This window comes from Cimex lectularius, unplaced genomic scaffold, assembly GCF_000648675.2.
Source record: "Cimex lectularius strain Harlan isolate CLEC.00 unplaced genomic scaffold, Clec_2.1 scaffold66, whole genome shotgun sequence".
NCBI lineage: Eukaryota > Metazoa > Arthropoda > Insecta > Hemiptera > Cimicidae > Cimex > Cimex lectularius.
The window spans coordinates 1,425,187-1,444,257 of NW_019392701.1; the positions used below are offsets into that span (position 1 = coordinate 1,425,187).

At 37.7% G+C, this 19,071-nt stretch overlaps 1 protein-coding gene across 1 annotated transcript in view; it reads left to right on the plus strand.

The window, feature by feature from the left end:
• Positions 1 to 19,071, plus strand: part of LOC112126655 (neuroendocrine convertase 2-like) — a 121,746-nt gene that overhangs the window by 61,904 nt on the left and 40,771 nt on the right. The window contains exon 2 of the mRNA XM_024226128.1: positions 17,990 to 18,094. Within this exon, the coding sequence (XP_024081896.1) occupies positions 17,990 to 18,094 (105 nt within the window). The remainder of the gene's footprint in view (positions 1 to 17,989; positions 18,095 to 19,071) is intronic.

Consider the following 19,071-nt stretch of genomic DNA (forward strand, 5'->3'; position numbering starts at 1 on the left):
CGATACCCAGGCCAGGACATAAAACAAATAATTATTTCTTGAATTAGAAAACCTTATTTAATAGCCCCAAAAAAATCAGACCTTAATTGAGGATTGGGGGGAAACAAATCGTATAAACCACTCTGATTACATTCGCATTTGTCGATTCCGTAAGCAGTCTTATAGCAAAACAAAGTCGGCCGAGTTTTGGTTGCAGTTGGAAAATATCTTCCTCTTATGTTAACTTGCAGTCAAAGACAACATCCAACACTTAGTGGGACTGCCATGGAGACTCTCACCATCTACCAAGGTGCCAGCCGACCAAAAATTAGCAGAATCGCTAAAACTGAGTGAAACTGTTTTTCTACATTAAGAGCAAGACCATTCTCCGAAATCTAAGTTACGACTATAAAAGTACGCTTAATTTTCAGCCATAAGTCATTGTGTTTTCCGCGGCGATTAAGGTGGCGTCTAAATTAACACCTCAGCGCTCTTTACGAAGTCATTGGTATATATTAAAAATAAGAGGGCCAAGAATGGAACCGTGTGGTACTCCGTATTCGATTGGGATCTCGGAAGAGGACGTCCTACTGTATTTTGTTTTCTGGTGGCGACCCTGCAGAAAAGAGGCAAAAAGATCAGAAGCAACACCACGAGTCAAGATATTATCCTACTGGCGAAGTCAATGATAATGTTCAACGAAGTCGAAGCTTTGGAAAAGTCCAAGAATGCAAGCTGTTTGGGGTTTATTCGATTTTGATTCGACTATGCTACCAATTTTGCTACTCAGAGCATCTTAAGTCGATAGTTATTTTCTATGCCCGAATTGATCCGATCTTTTTGGATAAAATCAGGCAATATGCTGTAGAGTGTAGAGTATCATTTCCATCGCATTGTTTAGCACCGACGGCAAAACAATTGGCGTGCATTTTGGACATATCCACTTGTATCCTTTTTTGAAAAATGAGACGATTTTCGCAATTTTTTAGCTCTTTTGAGTAAATGCTTGTACATAAAATGTAACAATATCAATCAATGGGTCGTCAGCTCAGATGCACATTCATAAAGACATATAATATTTAATAAAAGTAAGAAATATACAAATAAAATGTATTATAATAAAACACTATAGGTAATCCATATATGTTTAGCAGTCATAATTGACCGTATTAATTATTTCAATTAATTACAGGTTTTAAATATTACATTATTATACTATATGTTATATTATTATTGTACATTATATTTCATCTCAACCAATTCCTTAGATAAAAAGAAGAATTAATTGGAATTATAGGTAATGAAATACCTAAAAATTTTCATCCAGGGAAACAATTAATATCTTATGAATTGCAAGTTTCAGACATGATAATTTAGGAATGAAGTATTTATTGATTGTTTAGGGCTAATATGAGGGTTATACAGACCATTTTTTCATATAAATATCTGCGCTTTTACCAACGTATGATATAACACCGGACATAATTTTACGCTTTGCGAATTCGGTTTGAAAACAAATTATTACCGTTGAAAGGATACGGTTCAAACATTGTTAAATACAATAGAATGAATTTAGCACTTCACGGAACAAAAATACAGAGATTCACTCATCGGTTTGGAACAAAACGCTCTCTGTTGGCAAAGAAAAAATTCCCTTTTAAATAATTTTATTTAAATAATACAAGGGTAGAAAAACTGTTGATGGCGATTCAGGTCAGATTTTTGACCAAACAGAGATCTTACTCCATCCTGTGGAAGATGGATAAAATGATTAAAACTTTACAAATAGCAATGGAAGCAAATAATGAAAATTTCAATTTACAAAAATTGATTGTTTGTAATGTTTGTTTTCACCCTCAAATAGGTAGGAAAAGAAGAAAATACATTTTACTCTGAGATTTTGGGCCTCTTTGAATAACAAAAAATACAAACATTTATCACAATTCGTGTTGAAATGAAAATATAAAGATTTAAATGGGACAGCATAAAAATAAATGACACGTAATAAATTAAATAAGAAGGGGGGGAAATTAACAGACAATTAGCCTTCCTCGATGTTAAACTGTTGGAAGGAGAGTTAGTGAAAAAGACGGGGAGGTAAAAAGGGTTGAGGCACGGGGAATGGAGTTAAATAAGGGCGCATGTAGACGTCCACTTTTTTTCATCAGACAACGAACCCCCAATAAACAGACATCTTTGTTACATTGATTACCGTACAATACAATTACATGATTTTCCACCGGATGGACTGAGCATCGAGTACCGTTTCTCCCTAGCTAAAGTTTGAACTGATAGCCACATTACACATGTGTATAATGTCGAACAATTAATAAATAAATTTTAAAAAAATAAATAAAATAACTCAATTGGCCTACCATTTATACTAGATTGGTTTGAGAAATTTGAAATTAAAAAATGTTAAATTTAACATGGAGATAAATGTATTAATAATATAATAAATTTTGATCTACCTCCCATTTTAAATACGTACTTAAATAATATTAAACGTCCAAATAATTAAATTAATTTTTTAATCGTTATTTTATCATAATTTAATAATATTAAGGTATTATTCTAATTTTTTATCTTTTATCTTTAATCACTAATTTATAATTAATTCCTTACGGTATTTATTATTATAATATTTTCTTGTGTTATAATTCCCGTTTTTCGCGCGTTCAAATTGAGCGCCATTAAAAAACCAGCTTCTCATTGGAACATCGCGTTGGGGGGGGGAAGTCGAGAGAGGTGGTTGTAGTACTCCTTCAACCTGATGATGAGCTAAAGGCTCGAAATCCGGATCGTTGGAAAACAACTTACTGTGAGTAGGAACTATCTTTTTAAAAAGGGGGCAATGCCATTTCTAACCATGATATATATTATTCAGATCTGGTTGGGGAGCTAAATATGAACCGAAGAACGCAGTTCATGAGTCTGTTAACAAGCTCGCTGGCGAGTCCACCGTAGTCCAAACAAACAGCCCTAATGGAAATGGGAAGCACAAGCGAGCAAACTAGGAGTTTGCGGGTGCTCGTTGGGAAGAAAGATTAATGTTGCATGACGGAATTGGCGGAGGGTGGAGCAGCAGCGGGAGATTTGGGAAATGTGGAGATCGGATGGTTGATAATGCAGAGAGGAGGAATAGGAAGTAAGGATTGGAGAAGGGGGTGAGAACCAAACACTATAGCCAGGAACATATTACATATGTCACGCAGGTACATAAGAGAAAGAGTCCATTTTCAACGGCACAGGAGCGATGGAATTTAGGTCATCTTGGATTCTTATGGTGGAGATTTGAATGTCATGAGGTGAAAAGGAAAGTTAGATTTGGAAGTCATCTGCGTAGGCAATTTCAGGTTATTTGTTATTTGACGGAAAAGCCAATTTTTGTCAGGGTTTACTTAGAAATGAAATTGAGACGAATAGGAGTTCTTTAGGCGACAAAACATTTTGTGGTGTTATTTATTTTTGTACAAACTTAACTTCGTACCAGTATTTTTTCGTCTTTATATATTTCGAATGGCTTACTATATGTTTTTAAAAAGAGAAAAATACGTCCCTAATATTTGTTTTCTTAAATTTGTTTTATAACCTTTGTAAGTTCAATTTTATCAAACCCCTCCAGACAGTTTTTTTAGGGATATTTCTTGCATCACTCAAAACTGCTTTTTTGTGCTGCGTTCAACGTAAAACCAAATTTTTGAAACTATTTTGCTAATCAAAAGTTATGTCAAAATGCAGAAACTCTCATGCGCTGTCCATTTTTATAAAATTAGATCGATGATTCGTCCAAATTTAGGTTAATTTATCATTTATTTTATTTCCTTCGAAAGATACAGCTTGAACTGCGATTTCTCTCAGATTAGGCACACAAAAAATCGTGTTGAACTATTTTTCAAGATCAATGCAATCAATTGCAGCGGCAAGGTCACGGCGTTCTTTATTCTACGCTTTCACCAGTTTTTTAACTTTCTTTAACTCTCTTAATTAAACGATCCGGGGTTCTCTCTCGCCACTGAGCAGCTCCTCAACGAGTGGATTGATTTCCCTGCGCATGAACGTTTTTCGGATAGCGTGGTGATCTTTATACGGTGTTGGACCTGTGTTACTAATAAGTGCACTGGTGCGGGTAATCTTCTGCCGACAGGATCCTCCATCCTGGAAACGTAAACCAGCCTACAGCACATAAGTTGTTGACATAGAAGAAAGAATAAGACAACAATGACGATGATCCTCAAAGCTCTTTGTTGTAGTTGACTGGCGACAGGAAATCAAAGAAGACCTTTTGTCAAGTAGTACAGCTCGAGCAGTCTCTTCAAGACCCGAAACAAATAGACAACTTAAGTTTTCTCAGTCACGTTTGACAAGGGGTCACAAGTTGCCCCTACAACTGTTCTGGTTCAAAAAACCCTTTCTGCCGTGTACAATGGCAAAATTATAAGAATAAAACTTAGTATTTGCCGCATATAGTATTCTTTGAAGATTGACGAGCTCTTCCGTTTAATTAATTTTTAAATTTAAAACTAATATTAAAGTATTAGTATAATTTTATTTGATAGTTTTATAATTAAAATAAGAAACTAACTTTGTTTACTTTTGCCGTAACTTATCTTTTTCTTATAATATATTTATTATTTATATTAGATCACATTTTATTTTACATGTTATTGCCTATTGACGGTATCTTAAGGATTTTTAATATACAGAAGCTCTAGATCCAATCAGATGAGTGATTTGAGTGGCAAATTGTCGTAAAATAGATTTGGCAACACATTTGGGAAAAATATTACCTCCCACATACGGACGAGGTCGCTGAATACCCAACAAATTATATTAGGGAAACGTGGGTAATCCCAACAGACTGTTAGCTAATTACCTACTCTTAAAGGTATAATACACGATATATTACACGTTATAAAAATGAGACAAGAAAGCTCCTGGTCTGGACGGAATCTCTAACCTAGTCGTCTGAGAGAATCCAACCAACTGCCTCTGCGATATGTACTTGCTGGTGACCTCGATGACTCATTCTCACAATAATATTGCGAACTTCTGTTTCAAAATGATGTCTTTCTATAGTTAAAGAGAATATAACTGGATTAAAATGGATAAAAAACGAGAAAAGGTGTTTGTTTACAAAATAAGTAATCTTCATGTTTACTATTCTTAAGTAAATCCGTTATTAAAAATGAGGATTAAGATTTGTTCGTTTTTGGTTTGTATTTTCTGTTTTGTTTTATCCAACTAACAAGAATATATCGGTTAATTTAATTAAAATTAATAGAATAAGAATACATTTCAAATAAACCTATTCATTTTTGAGCAGTTTAGTTGTAAACCATGTCCATTAATTTTTTGTGACACCTTATCAAGTAGGCTTTAAAGTTCTTCATGGCGGTTTCAATTAAAACGGTATCGTCCGTATATCAATAGTATTTATTGGGGTACCGTTCACCTTTACACCTTTCTCCGCATCATCATTAAGTTATTAATAAAATATGTTAATTCTTTTAATTATATTTTACTATTGAAACTTGAATCTTAATGATGTCTTTATCAGTTCTTTACACTTACTGTTAGTTTTCTTTACAGCAGTGATTTTTAATTATATTCTTCTTTAATTGTTTTACCCATATTTTGCATATTGGAATTATATATGGAAAGCACTAACTCTTAAATTAGCCCTTTAATGTGAAACATTTCAAAGATGAAATATTATCCTGGCTTATATTTATCTATATCTATGATCGTGCTAACCGTCTGTAAAACATGCCCGGTTGTCGTAACCTGATCCACCCATAATGGTTTAACCAAAAATAAGAATTAGATTTAGTATAAATTAAGCATGATGTCAATTTTTACAAACCGTTGTTGCAAACTTTCAAGTTTCTTCTCACTCTGCTTATTGAACAAAGTTTCAGGCGAAATATTACCTAGAATAATTTTCCGCTTGAGATCTTCTCATAATAAACATTGGCTAATGTACTTTGCCGCGGTTTCATAAATGAATTCGTATGGATATGAGAAGAGAAACAATAAAGCAAATACAGCATAAGTTAAAGACGAGTACATGATATTCAAGGAGATAAGGCGATTAGCTTTGAAATGCGAAGTTTCCTTCTACGTTCTAGAAGCAATATTTTTAACCTGTTTCAACCGACAATCGATTTGGACGATATTTTGAAGATGTGGCGCATTTTCAGGTCGGCCGGTCTATAAATCTCCATCGATTCTCGTACAAAATTAACCAATGATCAGTTATTATATTAATAAAGTATAGTTATTTATATAAAAGTATATATAACTATATTACAGTTAATAGTCATACATTTGTTTGTTAATTTCCTGATCTATATAAACTCAATTTGGACACGATTTACACGCGTGTACAGTGTTGAGCCAATCACTTCTCGCATACCACGGGCAATTCCAATTTTTGAAATTTACAATGAATCATCCATGAAATGAAGCCTCGAGAATCACCCACCCCGGGAGTCCAGCGATTAATTTCCCAATGTTACAGAAAATTTAATATCTTCGTACACAAATTCCCGAAATGATTCATCGCAGGCCTGAGAATGCAAAACGTTACGCGAAATGAAATAAGTACGCGCCAACCCCCAGTGTAGGTGATATGTGTTACAAGGTTAGAGTTAGGGGCGGTTATTTTAGGCAAGGTAAGGTCAGGTTATGTTAGGTTTGTGTTTGGGATGGATAGATTAGGTTGTGTACATTAATTTTCCTTAGTACCTTTCCACCAAATATTTTAATGTATATTATACCAGATATGATGTTTTAATATTTTCTTTTGAATTATTTCGCACCCACATCCTCAGATTTCCCCGATGATCAGCGATATCCCTTAGTGCAGGTTTTAGACATTTTTAAAAATCTATTCTCTGATGCAGGGCAAAATAAAAAATAAACGTATTTTGTTTATCGAGAAATAATCGCTGCCACGCAGCTGAAATTTACAAGACACGAGTTAGTTACTTCCAAGGTTAAGCACAGAGCTTTGTCGCCATGGTGAAACAGTTGGGATTAGGTATTTAAATTTCAGATTTTCCCGTCCAAGGTTGCCGCCTTTCTTAACGGATTCTGTTCGGAACTAGGGTTACTTTAATCTTTAATTTCTTCCCGTCAAATAACCATCGCTTTAGACTGCTTAAGTAGAAGATGGCAGTTTAATTAATTCACTTATGAATCCTTGATGTACTTCGGTTTGGACGTGTCTATGTTTACACAAGCTGACCGTTTAAACGAGAACAACAAAACGTAAGAGAGTTTTTTCAGAGGATCTTCGGAAGAGGTCAAAACAGAGAAAACTTCCTTACCGTTTTCGCCGAGCTTTCGACAGTTTTATACTGTCATCTTCAGGCCCTGTTTTATTATCATATAAACAAACAATTAAAACATGAAAAAACAATANCAATTATTGTTGTAATTATTGTTTTTTCATGTTTTAATTGTTTGTTTATATGATAATAAAACAGGGCCTGAAGATGACAGTATAAAACTGTCGAAAGCTCGGCGAAAACGGTAAGGAAGTTTTCTCTGTTTTGACCTCTTCCGAAGATCCTCTGAAAAAACTTCTTTGGATCCAGCAGGTCGATAATCTAGTTCATCGTAAGAGAGTTTGTTTAACTTAAAACTAACTTTAACCATATAACTCTAAACGCTCAAACAAAGCTTCACCGATTCAATATTTAAAAACTAACCACTTTCTCTACTTGCTGAAGTCAATTTATTATGCAAAATCTAATCTTATTATGGATTTTCTTAAACAATTGCACTGTCGATTTTGGGACGAAACAAACAGAACTTCCAGAAAACTCATCAAAATTGTTACAAAGTCGGTGACAGTTGTTGATATACGAGTCGAATCTATAAATTTAGGATGTTCATAAATTCGTGGTCACTCCCGCATTACACACGTGACGGAATTGTATTCGATTTGGAGTGGTGCAGGTTAGGGTAAGGGCGGGTTAGATAAGTATGGATAGGATTAGAATTAGGATTAGGTTAGGTTAGGGTTAAGTTAGACTAGATTAGGGACAGGTTACAGTTATGGTTACAGATGGGATAGTCCATTGCGCTGTTTGAAATTTTTTTACGGTTAACTAATATCCTTGAGTATTAAAACAAATATTTTAAACGCTTTTTAAACAATGATCCGTAAATGTTATCAACTTTTTTTATTGATTCCAATTGTTTAAGGAGAGGAGTGTTCCAGAAAAAAGGACCAGATACAAAGTTATCCAACTCTCGTCTAACTTGGCGAATAATTCAAGAAAATGTACTTCTTCTTGTTGGTTTTATTAGCGCCTCCGACTCCTCCCTGAGCCGGATAGGGAATATACAAGGTGAAAAGCGAAATTAAATGTTCGTGACGAATAATGCCTCGAGGGTTTGTCAAATCTGTAATATTTATTACGCCGCTTTTTTTTAAAATAAGTTGTTCCGTTCACAATGTCAGCGTCACGTTGCAGCCGATTACGGCAACATTTGATACACAATGATGACGGACGAAACGAGACCTTTGAAGTTCGTATTTTAATAATTCGCCCAATTTTATATAATTAAATCGATTCGTGTGTTATAGTACGTACGAAGACTAAAATCTAATATATAAACACTTGACAACTCGACGCACGGATTTTCTTGGCTCAGCAGTAAAAGATTGTTATTATCACGCGTTGCTGGTTTCGACACGTACCGCACAGGAAAATAAATACGTATTCCTCATATGATTGTATTTTCTCAATATTAAAACAACGATAAAACAACACATGTAGTAATAGCTAATGAACAACAAAAAGAAAAATAGTACACGAATCTAATTCACTCGAGCTGGCTTAATAAAGAAATTTACGACCGAAAAAACGACACCACACGGTATTTTAGGGCAAACAAAACTCAATTAGTTTTTCGTCCAGTGTTTGAGTTTTTCTCAAACACTTTTTCCAGTTCCAACTTAAGCACACATTGCGGTGCACCCGGTATTGGTTCTGGTCCCATGGGTGAGAGGGCTGCTTGCTAGTTGGGTCGTATAATAGTCCTGGTAAAACCGCCATCAAAAATTGAGGGATAGAGCACCATTTAAATTATTTTCGTAGAAATAAGGCCCAATTAATTTATTTCCGAAAAGTCCACACCAAACTTTGATACTGTGAAGCACCTGATAATGACATGAGTACGATATTCTCGGATTTTCCTCTGCCCACGTCCGAAATATGTAAATTCCTACGGTTTACTATGCCATTAGAGGTGAACATGGCTTCATCAGTCCATAGGACATAGGAACGTTTTCTTCAGCGTCACAAATCGACATTTGTGGAAGGAACGTTAGACGCCTGTCATATTCAGAGTCCCGAAATCCCTGGACAAGACGAGAGCGATACGGCTTAAAATTGTAACTCCGGAGTACATCTCTAATTTTATTTTTTGAAAAACCTAAAACCCTTCAAAGATTTCGGAGAGAGGAATAAGGATTTTCGCAAACCCACACTAAAATATTCAGCCCCTCGTCGAAATTCGCCACCGGTTTATTGGTGATGGGACAGCAACTGATCCGTATCTCCTCATATTGCGAGCAACACGAGTAAACGTTTTGTGGTTTACTCTGGGGCGATCAGGAAATTTCTGGGTGGACAACTCGACTGCACACTTTCAGTACCACCAGTACCAATAAAGCAGTCGAACTTATCAACTCGCTGTTCATCGGAAAAATGTACTCTTCGGTTCATTTTGAATAGAATACTAAATGTAACGAATAGGTACTATTGTAAAATTTATTTACTTCCAGGAATTGAAATTGCTCTCCTAATGTAAGTGTTTGACAAACAATGACAGAATATAGACACTATAGGTTCCCGGCCACGTAGGGATAGTCGGGAACGAAGCAGCAGACAGGGCGGCCAAAGAAGCAGCCAGAGGACCTCATGACGCTTCCCAACCAATACGCCCAGCGGACCTCAAGTTATTAATTTCAGATACGATAAAAGAAGAATGGAAATATCGCTGGGCTCGGAAAAATAGAAATAACCCTGCCAAACTGTGGCAGGTTAAGAAAGACGTCGGTCCCTGGTTCACGGAAAATGGGTCAAAAAGGGAAAAGGTCATACTGACAAGACTACGCATAGGTCATACAAGAATTACGCACGGGCACCTTCTAGCACGAAAGCGACCGCATAGGTGCCCATTATGCAAGGATAGAGTAACAGTCGAGCACCTTTTCAATTGTAGAAGGCTCGACGTTTATAGGCAATATTTTGGAATATCAACGGGCCTTGCGTAGTCTTGAGGCACGGCAGCGGGCACAAATCGCTGTACCGGTACCTCAGGGCTATAGGGATTTTCAAATGTATATAGTTTATGTGTGTTTGTGCTGTGCTTGTGTTGTGTCTGAAGTGTTTGTGTGGTGTTTATGTTAATATATTATAATATATATATTAGGATGAATGTAATTTATTAGCGTGAAAGGAAGGGGTTATTTACCCCGCCACGAGGAATATCGAGTACTCTGGGGTGAGTGTGTGACGTCTGGAGAATAAAAGCAAGTTATTAGTAAGAATGTAGTGGGTTCAACCCCGCCACGAGGAATATCGAGTACTCTGGGGGAGTGAATGTGACCAGACTTCTATGTTTGTGGCGATATATATGTTATGTATTGTATGTTGTGTATCTATTCTTAAATTGACAACCTGAGGTAGGTAACAAGAGGCTAGCTTTTTAAAATAACCACGTAATATACAAGTAAAAGCAGAGAGTCAGTAATCAGATCGAGATGCTCAAATGGCTGCAGTTCAATACAAAATACGCGAGAAAGACAGGAAAGCGAAGGAATACACGCGGAGGACCGGCGATGACCTCAGCTGTTTGTCGGCCCATAAACCTTCCACTTTATATATATATATACACACTATAAAGGCAATTAATGCTTACTTTAGTGAGGAAGCAAATTAATTGGAATTAACACGTGTGTGATTGGAATTAACAACGAAACAAACGAAAGGCGTTTTTTTCAAACCTTTGTCGTGTTTTGACCAATTTAAATTCCGATTGCACCATTGTTTTCAGCGTAAAAAAAATCCTTTAAAACGATGTGTCATGATTTATAGGGTCGTATTTGAAATTTTTAAGTTGAACTGGGTCTGAGGTACTAGGCTAAAAAATATTAAACAGGTATTTTTGGTGGGTTTTTTTATAGTGCCATTAGTTCAAGAGAAACCTAGCCGAGCCATCTAAAAAGGACACTCTGTATAATAAAAGATGTTCTATGCTATTGACATCACCTTCCTGATTTACCGCTGTCCGATACAAATTTACGACAATCTAAGAGGAAGCTATCCTGATTTCCCAACTACAACATTACTCACTAGTTGACGAGTTTTGTGTAATAATCACGGAAGTTTAGTGATGCTTGTCTTATGTGACATATAAGCGTGACTTCCGATTCCACTTGGCGCCAAGTTCCAGCCGAATCGATTTTGCTGACAAGAGCTCTCGAATATCAGTTCTTACATTGTTCTCAGAATATCAGTTCAGTCATTTATTTTTATAATAAAAATAAATCCCAGCGCTAAACCGGGTCATGAGGGAATTTCAGGCAATGAGACATATTAACTTAAAAAAACGAGCCTCGGAACAACAAATCCAAATGGTGGCATAAATGGATATTAAACAGCCACATTAAAAAGAGCTGGAGTCTTGGTTAATTAAAGAATACAACAAGTACTGGGAAAAGCTAAAAGACAAAGTCGAGCAAAAACAGCCCAATGGGAGAAAGGAAAACCTACTCAGCAGAATGGAACTCAAAACTCTAACAGGAATTCATCCAGTAAAATAGCAATTAAAACATGAAACCACTTGACTATATCGACAAAAGACAGAGTCAAAAGAACATATCCTATACAACAGCCTTGCAATAGCTACGAAAAGTTTATGGTACCTGGAGAGGGCTCAGTATCATACCACGTAGAAAAATTCTGTACCTCATTAGTCAAATAATTCCTCCAGCATCACAACTGGTCTTCCTGTTTATATTCCATGGTTGGACGAGATTATTATTACTATTGCACAAATTTCCTTTTTATTCCATGTCCCGAGAGTTGCAGGCTATTTTGTACAAACAATCATCTGGGTTTTGCATTTTAAATGTACAATGTTATGAAAAATTGCGATAAGGCTTATATGGAGGGCCTTGCCCCTATATTATTCAGGTCGCTGATCTCCACAAGGCACACCTCACAACACCCGTATGGTCGTAGATAATGTTCAAAGTTGAGAAATATACCAACGAAGGGATATTGATTTGAACCTGTATATCACTTAACGAGAAAAGGCCCCGTGTATATTTCTTTAAATTATATTGTTATCAACAAAAATAACAACCAGCTCTGGGTAAATTTCCAAGAAATCCTTTTTATACTAGGCTCAAACTCAGGACTGACAAAACTCTAATCAGGCCTCCGAGTTATACTGAAAAAAATGCTAATCAGCACGCAAACAAAAGTGAAGGAAACAATCGTTTATTTTGGTAAACCCAAAAGTTCAAAAACTGGCGTTATTCTTTGTTCAAAACATCAAATTACATTGTTAATATTATACTGTTGAATATTTTATAATTAATATTCGCTCCTTCAAGTTTTTAATTTATTTATTGAACACCGGTCTTCTTTTAGTATTAAAAATCGACTAGGAAGAAGCAATAAAACTTCTTCTAGTATCTTGCAAGAATAAAACATTTTAATTTTGTAAATTTTATTAACTAATATTGAAAGAAGGAAACATGTCAAAATAATGACCATTAATAGCACTGTCGATCGGCGGGCCTAGAAGGACCTGACTCGTAGAAGAATGGTAAGCCTTACCCGATGAATGATAGGCCACAAACGGACATTTACGTTTGGGCTAAAGCCGGCGTATGTGTCTGGCAGAGAAAGGTTGCACGTGTTTCCTACTTAATTGAGGAGTGCCATTACTAACTTCCACATAGAGAACGCGCAGTAATGCCAACTGATATGAAATTTGTGCTTGGGCACGGTAGCGAGCATTTAGCTCCCCTGTTCTGATCCTTGAAGGAAAAGTGTAGTCTCATTGAATGTGTTAGTAGCTTGTCTTGAGAATGAATGTATTTATTATCGTGGATTTGTAGTGTGAGAGGGTTGATGCTGGATTATTGAGTGCCCCATCGAACCTAATACCTTAGCTATCCTGTACGGCTCATCAAACTTATTTTCTAAACTTCCTTTTTACACCTTCATCTGAATTACCAGTAGCCGATTTTCGCCATAATACTAACTCGCCTATCTTGTATTTGTTTGCAACCTTACGCCTCTGGTTATATCTCTCCATAATTTGCAGTGCACACTTATTTATGTTACCAAAAGCTCTCCTCGCGTGGCATCATTAAATTGTCCGCCAATCCAGTGGGCCCGCAATGTTGCAACTCACTGGCTATGGGTACGCGATTGTCAGGATATTCTCTCTTTAATCCAGATACCTCAACACCAGAACTAGGCTTGTGCGCAGAAATACTTGAGCCGTCGCCCGATATCTCAGCTGCAACGTACTAAAATTATTTATTTTGACCGCCGCAGTACTCCTTTCACCAACCATACTTCGCCTTAAGTACTCTTTTTAATTCCGATATGACAAAATACTTCGCCCGGACCATCAGTTATTTTCTCCACTTGATCTTCAGTATTTTTGCCCCCACACCCAGTCAAGTCCGCCATGACGCTTGACTTGTGTATGAACATCAACAGAGCCGGAGAAAATCGTGTGCTCGCATTCTCTATACCATATATACCCCACACAATGGCAAATACCTACCCTATTTACTCTCATCTGCTGCACTGGCCGCCAACATCTCAATTAAAGTCCGATTTTGTATTTCCACTCGACCCCTAGACATAGCAAAAGCATTCGGTAACTGTTGATTCCCGTCTCTGCCAAAACCTCTTTAAACATCCTACTGGTAAACGCCAAACCACGATCGTTAATTACATTCGAGAAAATCCAAACTCGCCAAAAATTATCGCATATATCATCGACCACCATAAGAAGATAACTATATCCTGACGTACTTCTTGTGAATGGTACTAAATGATCCACATGGATGGTATAGGGATTGGTTTTCTCTGGTTTTATTTCGCCTGATAATTGCCTTTGTATTAATGCACCTCCTATTCCAAATTTGCTTGCATCGGTATGCAGTTCTGTATCAAGTTGACTATCATAAATCGCTAAGAATGGTCTACCTGACAGTAACTCTTTTAATTTTTTAAACGCCTGTGGCTGATCTTCTCCCCACTCCCCACTGACTAGCGCATCCTTCCTTGTTAGGTCTGTTATGGGTTTCGCCAATATTAAACAGCTATTATGAATTTGCTCAAATACCGAGCTAATCCTATGAACTGACGGACATTATGCATACTTGTAGCAATTGGAAATTTATAAACAGCCTCAATTTTCCTTTTTCCAGTTCGCACGCATTATGAACTAATCTCAAACCCAAGGTTGAGATGTTCCTGTAGAAAAGAACATTTTTCTAGCTTTAATTTTAACCCATCCTACTCTATCCGAGCTCTATAGCACTTTATCTAACAACGCCAGTTTAGAATCCATATCATTTGATGGAATTAATAATATATCATCCATGTTTGTTAGCACATCTTTGTTTCGCAATTCGCCAAGCATATATTAAACACTGAGACGCGAAGATATTCATAGTGACCATCTGGCATAATGAGTGCGGTTTTATTTATTGAGTTTGGATGCATAGGGATTTGATGAGATCACTGTGTCAAGTCCAGGTCACCCACCCTGGGAGCTGTAGCCCACTCAATGTGGCACTACGGCGACGACGAGTGGTATAGTGTGGTTAAGGCTCGAGACCCCGTAACGGCTCACCTCGAGTCCTCATCCACGGCCTTTTCTCAATCCCGAATTCATTCTATTCTGTGACCCCCCTCCCAACCCTTAGATACAAGGGGGGTATCCAGGCGCAAAATAATGGTGTAGTCTAGAGGGTTTGGCAACCTCTCTAAAGCACAGGCTGTACTCGTGTCGGCCTCGGGTCGGCATGGGCAGCGGGTGCCTTATCAGAGGCACACGAGGGTCAGTGTACCAGATCCTGTCTGCATATACGGGGGAGGGTGCATGACCATCTGTACCATGGGGTAACAGAACGTTCCAAATTCAGCCCATGTTACGCTGGGAATGGATTCGTGGTGGCTTGTGGTGACGCCTCTAGCGGGAACTTACAGAAAAGGCTGTCTTCTGCCTGTGACCTTCGCGCGAAACTTGCGTATGACCACCGTTATACACCCGGCCTCACGGAATACGGCGGATCGGACGGCAGCGTACAGGCGTTGAGGACGCGATTATTATGCTGGATAGTCCCTCGAATGCGTGGGTAGTAGCGGTTGGGAACGGGTAGTGAATCGGTTGCTCCTACTCGAGTATGCTTTGCACAGCAGTGCGTATGTCCGTCGTTGTTACCTTGTGGGACAGCGAAGGATCGGACCACCAAGGCGTAAGCCTATGGCGTCCCTCGATTGCGCATGGCAGGTGTAGGCTGAGCTCGATGGGAGGTGTTACCGTAAGTGCTCCTCTAGGGGGTGGTTAGAAATTCCACTTTAAACGAAACCGCGGCCGGAGCGGATCCGGTAGTTTCTACACTGGGGAAGCCCCAATACTCTGGGAGATAGAGTCGCCTTCTCTATCTAGGGAGTACGCGGGAGACCAGGCTGATGTACTTCGGCTTAGGTAGCCCTTTGCGCGCGGCATACGGTCTGATGCTTAAAGCAGGCCCGGCTTCTTGGAATGGACAAGCGGGGAGCGAGGTTGTATTGGCCCTTCGGGGCTGAGCTGCCTCAAAACTAATGCTGCGGCAGTAACACAACCCTGTCGTATGCGGAAGTGCGTCAGCTCTCATTTTGAGAATCAAAACGTCCGATAAGGCCGACTAGGTGCGGACGTTAAAGTCCTCAGTGTCCTTTTTAGGATGACCGAGTATGCGGGAACCCAGTATCAAGTCCAGGTAGGGTTAGGTCCCTCAAAATGGGTTAAGGGAGATGTTGGCTTGCGAGCTGACCGCGGACGGCGGGTGCTGAATCAGAGACACACGGGGGTTAAGGTACCAGATCCTATGTGCATAGACGGGGGAGGTTGCATAACCATCCGAATTACGGGTCAGTTAAAAATTGTTCCATGTCCAGTTCAGCTGTATGTGAATGAACTCGTAGTGGCTTAGTGGTGAGGCTCCTGGCGAGTATTTAGGGAAGAGCCTCTTGTTCGGTAATGCCCTTATAACTTCAACAACTTCAAATGGACGTTTATATTTCGGATCTAATTTCGTTTGATTATGTACTTCATTTTTTACGAATGAATAATTACCAACCGAAAGTTTCTTGACTTTGCCTTTATTAAATCTAGCAGTGCTATAGTTAGATCCTTTAAATATGTTAGTGGCGGCTATTTTTCTCAATTCCTCGGCATTAATTTCTTCGGATTCCATGATATTGTCACTTACTTGGAACAATCCTGCCGGTTTCGCGGCATTCCCAAACATTAATTTCATTAATTAGTTGAATTCGTGAAGATAAGTCAAGAATGAAGTAGTTTAGAAAAACACCTTTTTCGTTTTTAACCGACGTTTCGACCTTCGGGTCCTCTTCAAGGCCTAGGTGAATTACAAAACTGATATAAAAATACAATAATGTAAATGTAAGATGTAAATATAAATTAATCCATATTTGTTTAGTGGTCATAATTGACCATATTCATTATTCCAATTAATTATACTTTTTATCTAAGGTTTTTGGTTAAGATGAAAAATTACTGTCACGAGTGGGATTCGAACCCACGACCTTCGGCTCAATATGCCGCTGCTCTAACCGCTTGAGATGTCGTGACACTTATTTTTCGTCTCAACCAAAAACCTTAGATAAAAAGAATAATTAATTGGAATAAATATAAACTTTGAACCAAATATTTCACACTGACATAAAGTGTGTTGCTATTCTTGTGGCGTCATATTGGTGTTGTGTGAAATGTGAATTTGTATTCTATTGTTTTTAATTAAGGTGGACATTGTATGTTCTTGCGGGGTTTTTTATATTTGTTTTTTTACTTTCCACCACCACCCTTCTTCAACTTCGTTAATGATATATATCATGTCTCTAATCTAGAATTCTAATTCATCCTCGTTCGCAGGCCTTAAATTAAATAGTACTCGAAATTTACAGCTTTTCGATTGGTGAGTTGAAGCTAAACCATCGGAATCACTGACTAACTTGACAAAACTATCAGGAAACCATTTTGTTAAGTCTGGTAAGAGTGAGTGCCTTCCCACCATCCTTCTGGTATGAAGCTGATTTAAGTAATAATTTCTCTCTTTCAATAGTCTATTCGTCCGGTTGATCTGATTTCTTGTCAAATTCAACATTCGCTTCGGCCATTGCTGGAAGTCATCGAAGAAAACATGAGAGTTACGTTTGATTTTTTTTTACCACAAAGAAAAACAGTGGTGGAAACTAAACAGATACGGACGAAAAACTAAGAAGCCCAACCCCCCAAGTTGATATCATGGTTTCAGCATGGCACGCCATTATGCCGACCAGTCGTCTACTTTCCGGGCAAAAGTCTCTACCTTTTGTTTGACTTCCGCTATACCTCCAGGTAATACAGCGTCGTTTAGGAATCGTCATATCGTCAGCACGTTGTCTTGAGTGAAGTCATAGGAGAAGAGATTGTTAGGACAAGCAAAATCTCGTGATTTCGAACGTAGTACTGTTCACTGCCACGTATGACTAGGTATCACCTAATACCACGTATTTCACAGAAGGTTTTATTTGCCGAAAGGCTATCGTGTTATACCTCAAACGTTGTACAAATATAGAGCACACTTTTTTATGTAATGTGGATCAAGATGTATTCGGTTCGCTGGGAAACCAGCCGCACAGACTTTTGCATTTTATGTTACAAGTTTTTGTTCTTACAGGTACTCGGCTCTGATAACGAATTCCATTTCGTCCACCGGGGCTTAGCAGGTGCCCGAACAAAAAGAAGCATGCCGCACACAAGGAGGCTGAAAGTGGATCCCTTGGTGAGTAAAAGCAGCATGGTCTATTTTTTTAAAGGAAATTTCAATTAAATAAGTGAATTGACAACTTAGAATTGATTAAAAATTCCGTAATCACGGGTTCCATTTCGTTCGCGTAAAATCTTATTATGGCAGCATCAGCGGGTCTTAATTGTTCAATTACCATTTGTCGGAACATGAATATGTCTCACTCTCTATTAGCATGGAATATGTCTCACAGCGTTAGAGTCGGTTGCGGAAATAACACGGCCATATACGGCCAGTTAGTTAAGCATTTATCGACAGCAATAGTATATTGTATTCCCAAAATTATTTTACGACAACGTTAATGAAGATACATATTTTCATAGCAATACTATCGACTGAATCAGTATAATTCTGTTTTACAAATTTACGAACATAACCCATGCATTTCATTTATTTATACTGTTCAATTATTGAAATTATGAGAGGCTTTACATACAGAATACTTGATAGGAGACCAACAGTTTTAAATTAAAACAACACACTGAAATGGTACTAGTTGACACTGAAAACGCTTTTAACTGTTCACGGCACAGAGGCATTATATAGCTTTTTATAAACCTATTCTAAATATATTTAATTTTGAATTTTCTATGTATTTCCAACTTTTTTCATATAAAAATTTGGCTTACTGGGTTTTGGCTAGATATATCACATACCTTATAAGTAGTTATCTGTCAGACGTCGCCAGGGCTCTGTGTTGGGTCATAAACCATTTAATTGATCAACTATATTAAGAAGCATTTTTACGACCCTCTTATTGAAGTCTTATCATATCTAGTTTATTTTCTAGACGTAGACGTTATATGAGAGGTAGTAAGAAGGTCTTCCCAGGTTGGACCATCTGGCTTCCATTTTGGGAAGAAATGCTCAGCCGCTTTAGCAGCAACGAACAACCTTTTCAACAAAAGATCCCACAGTACGAAACAAAAAAAACTCATATTTTTCGATGTATT